Below are 10,183 nucleotides of genomic sequence, written 5' to 3' on the forward strand. Positions count from 1 at the left end.
TCATTAACATGGCTCCTACTTATCTTAAGCGCTAAAAGTCTGACTTCCTGGATCTGTGTGACATCCAACAACACCATCTTTCGAAGTAACAGATTATTCTGATCAGGTTAAAGCGTGAGTTTGGTTAACAAACCAATACTTATTCGACAATAGGAAAGATGAGGGTTCCCTCTCATTTGGTTTAATTGTTACCATAGGTTTATTGCCCATTGTTATATATGTTCTGCTATAGCCAACATCCCAATATCCCATCAGAGACAACAACAGGCATCCAATCCAACCTCTGGGACAGCCAATCACAATTCTTCCTCCAGCTGCTCTGTCCATAATCAAAGCAGTTAAGGAACTGATGTACGGTCTAGATTTGCAGCATGACAAACACCTTCCCAGCACCTTCACAAGACTTTACAACCCAGACTGATACTGCAGTTCCTGCCCCTCACTCTGTAGGACCCCACTGGCTGGTGGTTGCTATAGATGCCTGGAGGCAGATATTGTTCAGTTTTACTGGTAACACATTTTGTGTAAAAGGTAAAAATATCATTTTGTGTAAAAGGTNAAAAAAGACCAACTCCTTCATTTCTGTGCATGTAGTTTCTTGAGGTAGAACATCTCACTTGAGCTGTTACCTTTGTAATGTTGATTGTGGGCTAATTATTAATAGAGGTAATAAGGGATTAATCAATAATTGTTAAGATTATAAAATATATCTGTAATTAACCTTTGTAATGTTGTGAATGAACAGCTGTAAAAGATCAGTTTAGATCCATTGGCTGGATCAGCAGTAGAATATCAGTCCAGTAGATTAATTGGGCTGGAAACAGATTGTCATAAAGTGTCATTTCCAAATGTACATTTCTGTGAAAACTCAATTGTATGAAAATTTTCAAAGATACACAATAAAGTATACTGCACTCTCACACAAGTAGTGCTGATTTTATATATGGATTTTTAAAATGGCATACCCGCTAAACCAGAGATTATTTTTCTAATTTGTTATCAAGTCTCTTACAGTACCAAAACGAGTTAACTCATTATTCAGCAATAATGGTACCGGGGCGAGGGCGGAGCACTGGTGAAGGCGGCCAATGGGGCCGGGGGGAGCGGTACTGGGGGCGGAGCACTGGTGAAGGTGACCAATGGGGCCGGGAGGAGCGGTACTGGGGGCGGAGCACTGGTGAAGGCGGCCAATGGGGCCGGGGGGAGCGGTACTGGGGGCGGGGCACTGGTGAAGACGGACAATGGGGCCGGGGGGCGGGCGCTCGATCCCCGGGAGCGGTTGGTGAAGGTTTGAATGAAGTGCTGCGCGCGGGGCTGCTGGTGCGCGCGCATTGCCGCTGCTTCTCGCGCTGAGTCCCGGGGAATGGTGATGAGGTGGGGAAGGCGGGGTCCGGCTCGGCGCTGTCCCGCCCCAAGGTAATCCACAGCGGCCACTTTATGGTGTCTTGTCTCTGCACCGACTGTGCGGGCCGGGCCGCGGGCTGTGACTTTGATAGTCAATAAGCAGACTTGCCGCAATTACCCCTTCGGGCCCCGGAGCACCGGCCACCTGAGCATCGACGCCAGCCTGACCAGCTGCTGCAGTACATGGCCTTGGCTTACAGGTACTGACTGATCATTCATATCACGAATAATCTGCACGTTCAACAAAGACCTTCCAAAAATATAAATGGGTTGTTCCACTGACTTTTATATTTCGTAAAGTATTTGGGAATCCTATTTCGGATTGTATCTGAACTTTAATTCTGTCTTCAGATGTATTATTAATAATGATTATAATCCTCACCAATAACCTGATTACATCATATATTACAGTCCAACAGGTGTGAACCCGCCCAATCCAGCCGCGGCGCTGGACGTGCTGACGCGGCGCTGGACGTGCTGACGCGGCGCTGGACGTGCTGACGCGGCGCTGACGCGGCGCTGGAGCGGCGCTGGACGTGCTGACGTGGCGCTGTGCTGGCATGGCGCTGGTGGCGGGTCTGTCGTTGCCGGTGGCGGTGCTGGTGGCTGTGTCGCTGCTGCTCGGGGCGCTCATTCTCCTCATCTCAGCGGCGCTGGCGGGGCCCCGGCCTGAGGCTGAGGGGAGCGGGGTCGACCATGAGGGTAAGCAATACCGAGCCGGAGAGGCCTTGTCTGCGGGGTGGCCCTGAGTGAGCAGCGGGGGTCTGCCCCACCCACGGGGCTGCCTATGTCTCTCCCCCACCCACGGGGCTGCCTATGTCTCTCCCCCACCCACGGGGCTGCCTGTGTTTCTGTGAGTTTCCTCATTTACACCAATATTCACATTGACTGTTGAGGCCAAAGTCTGAAACCTGACACTTCAGCATCGCCCCGGCCTCCGGTTTGTTCCTTGTCCCCTTCGCTCCACCATTGGCAGCCGTGCTCAGCCACTACACTCCCCAATCCACCCGCCTTCCCCTCCTTTACATCACAACTGAATCTCATCGATCGTGCTTTCGGTCACCGCCATCAGCTCAGCGTCCGACTCCGAGATGCTGCCCCGTGTGAAGGGAGCTATATAAATCCAAATTGTTGTGCCCTCTTTACAATTCTCTGCTGCCCTCTTCACCATTTATAACCTCTCCCAAGCTTTATGACATTGGAAAATTTAGGTAATCTCTAACCAGGTTATTTATATTTCCTACTGGTATCCGGGCCAACAAGCCTCCAGATAAAATTGGTCAGTCACACACTCCATGGGTGTTTGTGGGACATCGCAGTACGCAAACTGGGCTGCTGTGTTTGCCCACGAAATACACAGTCACTTTACCATACATTCTGTGAAGCGCTTTGAGACATCTCGACAATGTAATAAGACGCTGTATCAAATGCAAGGATTATTTTTAGGTTTAGGGTGAATGAAGCACTGTGTCTCAATATCAATCCCCAATAGACATTACTTTTCACTGCTGTCAATCAATGATCCATTTATCCCAACTCTGCATCCTGCCTTGCAACCAATTTCCTAACCATGTCACAATATTGATTTAATTTCCATGTGCCAATGATTAGCATTTTTTCCTATGGTACCTTATGAAATCCCTTCTAAAAATCCATATATATTAATCAACTTGATCCTCCGACTATTACCTCAGTGGTTATGTCAGAGTTTCAGCGCCTTGGGATGTCCTGCAGACATGAGAAGTACTATATAAAAGCAGTATAGCACCTTTGAGACGTCCCAAAGATGTGAGAAGGCGCTATATCAAATGCAAGGATTATTATTTATAGGATACCCTATGAGAAATGGCACATTTACGGGATATGGAGGGAGCGGGTGGCCCAGTTGTATGCGGAGCTTGTGATGTATGGAGGTTTGTGCATTTCACTATACGGCTTATTTCCTTCGCAGAGAGCAGTATCGTGGGGAATGGAGTGGCAGAGAAGCAAACCACGTCAAAGAAGCAGAAGATGCAACGCTTCCGCAAAGAGAGGCTGCAGCAGCACGTGTTCAGCCACCCTGTGCTGGCAGCCGCCCTCAAGGTAACGTGTGGGATAGGATACTCAGTGCAGAGTATGTATATCCATGTGTGGGAAGGGTGGGATCTACCTACAAATCAGCAAATCATAAAGAAGCAAATGTGTATCATGAAGATAAATCAGTACAGTAACTGGGAGAGTGGCTTGGTGCATAGAGGGGTGGTCTCTCACTACAGAGGGGGATGGTCTGTCAGTACAGAGGGCAGTGGTCTCAGTACGAAGTGGGTAGTGGCTCCAGGTTGGTGACGCGGAGACTGGTGCTGATGTTGCCTCCTGTCATGTTTTGAAGGGTCACAGTGGGAATATAAGCTGCCTGGATTTCAGCAGCAATGGCAAGTACCTGGCGTCCTGCTCTGACGACCGCACAGTGCGTGTCTGGAGCACCAAAGACTTCCTGGAGCGGGAGCATCGCTGCATGAGAGCCAACGTGGAGCTGGACCACGCCACGCACGTGCGCTTCAGCCCCGACTCCAGGTAACTGTGCTCCAGTCACTCCCAACAACAACAACACCTTGCTTTTGTATAGTGTCCCTTATGCAAGGTAACCTCCCAGAGCGCTTGAAAGTGGCGGAGCATGACGCCAAGCCAAAAAATTCATTTCTGCATAAATTTCTCCTGGACTCAACCCAATGATGAGATCCCACTCTTTTGGAAATTGCGATAGTGAGACATGGGGCGGGTGGGGCCTTGTTTTGTTAGGGGCTTGGGATTGCTGTGTTGGGGGGTGTAGGGGGATCGAGAGCACTGTTGAGAGTGGGTGTGGACACTGTCCGGGTTGGAGGTGTGGACACTATGTCGAGGGGCAGGCAGGGTTTGGGGGCCACCTATAATCTGAAGCTGTAAAGAACTAGTGACTCCCAGCTGAGTTCTGTGCTACAGGTGAGGGGCTCTGATTCTCTCTGTCTGGGACTACACTAGAAGCTTCTTTTCTGAAGGTTTGTTGGCATCTCTCACTTACCCATCTGCAGAGCCTTCATCACTTGGCTGGCAAATGAAGAAACCGTCCGGGTTTTCAAAATGACCAAGAAGGACGATGGCTCGCTCACATTCAGTGCCTCTGTGGACGATTTCCCCAAGAAACACCGCTTTCCCGTCATCAATATCAGCATTGCAGAGACTGGTGCGTGAGGGGCAGCATCTAATGATCGAGTACGGGGCTGGTGAGGGAGATGAAACTGGGAGGGAGTGGGATTAATCGATAGCTCTTTCAAAGAGCCAGCAAAGGTACAATGGGCCAAATCGACTCCTTCACTGCTGTAAGATTTGAATAATAATAATAATATTTGCATTTGATACTGCGCCTCATCACATCTTCGAGACGTCTCAAAAGCGTTTTACAGAATATACTGTAAAGTGAATTGACTGTATTTTATGGGCAAAACTTGGCAGCTAATTGGACACAGCAGCATCCCACAAACAGTTGTGGATTGACTGACAAATTTATTATTTTTTTGAAGGAATTATAAACCCAGAAAAAATCGATCCGCCAATCGTAACAACCGGGTTCCTACTTACTGCGAGGTAAACAGGCGTGTGGAGTAAGGAAATTTGCCTAACGTTTTGCCCTGGTAGGAATTCTTACAACAATGGGGAAAGCTAAGCGCTCTGTGATGAATCTGGCCAGTATTTACCTAGCTCCCGAGCTCCTAAATCTGGACAGTACTGTAACCACTTTTGCCGCGAAATGGTCCATTGTGATTTATTACTGTCTGCATTGGGGGATGTGCTTGCAGATATTTCCTGCAGTGTGCATATGTGCCACCAGGTGGTGCCATTCCTGATACAATGGTATGAATGCCAGTCATGCCTGTTGTGTAAAAGGACAAGGATCCAGCACCAATGGCACAAGCCTCTTTTCCTACAGTCAGACAGGATAATAATGACTGTTGTGTCTTGATTTTAATTGTAGGAAAGTTCATTATGTCTGCAGCTAGTGACACAACCATCCTGATCTGGGATCTGAAGGGAGAGGTGATGGCCACAATTAACACTAATCAGATGAACAATGCATTTGCCACTGTGTCTCCCTGTGGAAGGTGAGTCTTAGTTACTGATTGTGCACCTCAACTATGACCGCAGTTATGCTTCATTGTTCTGACAAAGGGTTGTGGACCTGAAACTTTGACTCACTTTCCTTTCTCTGTAGATGCTGCCTGACCTGCTGAGTGTTCCGAGAGACTTCTGTTTTTGTTTCACACTTGATTGTTTATTGTGCTGCAGGTTTGTAGCCTCTTGCGGTTTCACACCAGACGTGAAGGTTTGGGAAGTATGTTTCACCAAATCGGGTGAGTTCCAGGAAGTACTCAGGGCTTTCGACCTAAAGGGGCATTCTGCTGGCGTTTATTCATTTGCTTTCTCCAATGATTCCAGAAGGTGAGCTCTGGTCAATAACATGATTACATCATATACTACAGTACAACAACTGTTCGTACAATTATAATAATTGTCAATGTCTTGAAAGAATATGTTATAAAGTGAAATTTTGTGAGCGAAATACCGCAGCTAAGCAGTACTGATTCAGTGACCAAATTATTATTATTTACTATTTATTTTGAAGGGATTATTACCCACAAGAAAGCGATCTGTAAATCGACTAACAACCAGGTACTTACAGTTAATTAAACAGATGCCTGGGAAGTAAGGAAACTTGCCTAATGTTTTGCCAAACCCAGAAATCGAACCCGGGTCCTCTTGCTTGCGAGGTGATTGCTTTAAGCAATACGCTACAGGACTATCAGATGGAGTAATCCGTTTCAATATGCCCATAATAAATTTGCCTAATAGTCTCACCAGCAATTCCTTGAATAGTCCCAGACTTTGGACTATTGCGTGTTTTTCTTAAACACATTTTGCACGGCCTCGAGCTGATCTTTTACGATCTATCATTCCTCTCAGGATGGCAACAGTTTCCAAAGATGGGACGTGGAAACTGTGGGACACGGATGTGGAGTACAAGAAGCAGCAGGATCCATATCTGCTACTGACCATAAAGTGTGATGTAGCGGATCCGTGTCACATTGCCCTGTCGCCCGATGCAAGGGTTGTGGCTATCTCCAGTGGTTTCAGCATCAGTGTTTATAACGCCAAGACTGGTGAGAAGGAGGAGGAGTTTTTAAATGTGCACGGAGAGGAAATTGCGGACTTGGCCTTTGATGTAAACAGTAGATTTTTAGTGTCGAGCGGAGACCGAGCAATTCGTGTCTTTCACAATGTGGTCGGCTATCGTGCGGTCATCACAGAGATGGAGGCCATGCTCAAGAAACCAACAAGCGAAGCCATGCGGGAGAGACTGCAGCAACAGATAAGCAATGCTCAAAGCGCACTAGACTCAGTGTGTACCAAAAAACAGTAAGGCCTCAAACAGTGTAACCAGTGTGTGTGTGCGTGCGTGGTGTGTGTGTGCACAGTGTAGCCTCACTGTGTATGTGTGTGTGTGCGTGTGTGTGTGTGTGGGGAGGGGGGGTGGGCAGTGTAACCTCACTGTGTATGTGTGTGCGCGCGTGTGCGGGGGTGGGTCAGGTGGTTTCACTGCTTTTAACTGTTTAGCATCGGAAGCGGTGCTGTCCCATGTTCTCGGGATTGAAGTGTTGATTGCTCCACACATTGATAACAAAGGCTGATTTCTGCAGCTGTTGCTGTAGCTGAAATTTTGGAGCTTGGAAAAGAAAATACAGATTTCCAGAATCTTCACCTTTGACTCCTTTATCATTAAATTCCAAAACAGACGTGAACACAAGATAGCAAACAAACATGGGTAAACACATACAGTGTATTAAAATGTGTATAAACACAATTATAATGCAATGCATCACTGCAGCTAATGCCACCAATTTCTCATTCACTGTTTGCTCCATGGGTCACTTTGAAAATGCAGCATGAAGCCAATCAACAGCATGTCCAAGGCACAAAAGGCATAAGCACGTTAACCCATTGCACTGAGCTGGAGAAATTAGACCCAGTGCTTTCTGGTACACAGGATAACAATAATAGTTTCTGTTGCCCTCCAGCCCTCCTGATCCCAACCCCCAACATGGGTCCAAATCCCTGACTGTCCAGCGCCTTGGGACTTTCTCCCAAGAGAATGGCGCTATATAAATGTAATTTGCTGTTGTTGCAGACTAGCAGATCTTGCAGCACGTTTCACACACACTGATAAGGTGACTGACAAATGGTGCGAGAGATTAAAATATCGCCATGTACAGCATCTAAGAGGCTGCAAACCGAGCTATTGAGAGTTCATTATGTAACTCAGCACAGTTTGTATCTTCAGTGTATGAATTGTAACTGACCTGGTGACAAAGCAATAATGCACTCGTTACCATGGGCATGAAGGTGAAAGTGGGAGAAGGGAGTCAGGTTTGGAGGCTCATGCAAAGTAAACATTGCACAGATTAGTGGATTGAATGGCCTGTTTCTGTGCTGTATATTCTGTATGTAATTCTCTGGTTATGAATAGATGGATTACTCCCTTTTATCCCACTAAATACAGTCAATCCACTTTACAGTAGTGCTTTGAGACCCCTGACTACATAAGGCTCTATCAAATTCAAGGATTATTATTACAGTATCATCTCTCAGTTGATGTTCCTTGACCAAGTTATTGCCTATAAGACCTTCGCAGACTGTTGTTCAGCAACTGCAGACTAATATTCTGAAAGCAATAACAACTCCACTATAGGTATTAAGGGATATGGGGAGAAAGTGGGAAATTGAAATTGAAAGGATTAGTTGAGGTACACTTCAGCCATGATCTAATTAAATGGCAGAACAGGCTCGAAGGGCTGAATGGCCTCTTGTTCTTATGTTCCAGATAAGGGGTACAGACCCTATCTGACATTTGCCTACATTTCTCACATTTCTCAGCTTGTGTAAGAGGACAGCGAATGAAAGCAGTTGAGAGTAAGAGTTTTAGCAGGCTTTGGAAGGAGAGGAACTCAACCAAATGCATTTTAATATTCTGTGCATAACCCCATTTGTTTCAATTAGATGTGGTTATACAGAGCTGGTAAATCAAATTGCACTCATTCAAGTGTATTCCAGATGCAGCCGGAATTGGGTTACCCTTGAACTCGCAGCCCAGGAACACAGCAGTGGATGTAGCAGCCTGACTGGGTTGGGTTGGACAGAGCGGGGCTGAGCCCGGTTGGGACAGTGTCCCTGTACGGGCTGGCCGTACACTCAAGCCAAGGTTTGTTACTTGAAAGAGATGATCAGAATGATGATGAGAATCAGCAGCACCATAAGAACAAACGCCATGTTCAGCAGACATTTCTGTAGGAAGCAAGAAATAATAATAATAATATTGAATTTGGTATAATGCCTTATCACGTAGTTGAGACGTGTCAAAGTGCTTCAGAATATACTGTAAACAACAAAGCCAAATTATATTTGTACAGCGCCATTCATGTCGGGAAGATATCCTAAGGCACTAGATAGTCAGTGATTTGGACCCGAGCAGAGGTTGGGATCAGGAGGTGTGTAGGGTATGGGTATGAGGGTGACTGAAGGCACGGTTGAAGAGGAGGGTCTTGAGACGTGTCTTGAAAGAGGTGAGGGAGGGAGCGAGGCAAAGGGACTGGGGATTAGAAATCCAGAGGGTGGCAGCTGAGAGGCTGACTGGCAAGGGACATGGAGTAGGCCAGAACCTGCTGAGCGGATGTAGCTGACAGGTCGATATGGAGTCAGCAGGTCACAGAGGTAGGAAGGAGCAAAGCCGTGGAGGGCTTTGAGGCGATGACGAGAATTTTGAAGTCTATATTCTGGGACATGGGTTGCTAGTGGAACCTGCTGCGGGAAAGGACATGAGCTGCAGAGTTCTAAATGTGTAGGGAAGAGTTGTCGAGGCCGATAAGCAGGGAGTTGGTGTAGTCAAGCCTGGATGTAATGAATGCATGAATGAGTGTCTTGGCGGCCTTAGGGGAGAGACAGTGGCAGAGCCAGGCGATGTGGGGGATGGCAGAACGGTGAATTGACTATTTTGGGGGTGAAATGCAGCAGCCAACAACCACTTGCACTTGTGTAGCGCCCTCCACGCAGGGTAGCGTCTCAGAGCACTTAAACTCAGCCAGTTGCACACAGCAGTCCCAAAAATAGTCATGGATTTAGTGATAAATTATTTATTTTGAAGGGATTATTATCCTCAGAAATTGATCCACCAAATCGACTAACAACTGGGTTCCTACACACTGCTCGGTAAACAGGTTTGTGGAGTAAGGAAATTTGCTTAAGGTTTCGTCCTGCCCGGGAATTGAACCAGGATCCTCTTGTTTGCGAAGCGACGGCTAAAAAAGAAATATAATACAGTATGCTCCACATACGCTATGGTACCAAGAAATGGCCAGTGCAGTGTAAGCATACCACCAACAACAACTTGCATTTATATAGTGCTCTTCACGCAGGGACACATTCCAGAGCACTCTTCTGTGTAGAAGAATTATGGAACATACATGTTGATAAATTTGCTATTTATAACAATAATTCTTGCATTCAATATAGTATATAAACATCAAATTGTCTCGAATTACTTGACTGGGAAATGCTGTAAACATAGTGATTGCATTTGGTGATTAAGGTGACTGCTAATTTGCACAGAGCAATCGCTGACAGACACCCTTGAAGTGAATGGCAAAAAAAATCTACGGAATTGTTGACCAGCAAACTAGGAAAAACTTTTTGAATTGTGCAGTGGAATCTTTAACGC

At 46.5% G+C, this 10,183-nt stretch overlaps 1 protein-coding gene across 1 annotated transcript; it reads left to right on the forward strand.

Moving 5' to 3' along the window:
* The first annotated feature begins 1,910 nt into the window (after positions 1 to 1,910).
* Positions 1,911 to 7,173, forward strand: tbl2 (transducin beta like 2). The gene is made up of 7 exons (XM_007896382.2): positions 1,911 to 2,106; positions 3,356 to 3,486; positions 3,773 to 3,957; positions 4,452 to 4,603; positions 5,393 to 5,519; positions 5,704 to 5,856; positions 6,379 to 7,173. Exons 1-7 carry the CDS (start codon positions 1,965 to 1,967, stop codon positions 6,833 to 6,835), a joined length of 1,347 nt encoding a protein of 448 aa, XP_007894573.1. The 5' UTR covers positions 1,911 to 1,964; the 3' UTR covers positions 6,836 to 7,173.
* The last annotated feature ends 3,010 nt before the right edge of the window (positions 7,174 to 10,183 follow it).

Source organism: Callorhinchus milii, unplaced genomic scaffold (genome assembly GCF_018977255.1).
Source record: "Callorhinchus milii isolate IMCB2004 unplaced genomic scaffold, IMCB_Cmil_1.0 Scaffold10, whole genome shotgun sequence".
Classification (NCBI taxonomy): domain Eukaryota; kingdom Metazoa; phylum Chordata; class Chondrichthyes; order Chimaeriformes; family Callorhinchidae; genus Callorhinchus; species Callorhinchus milii.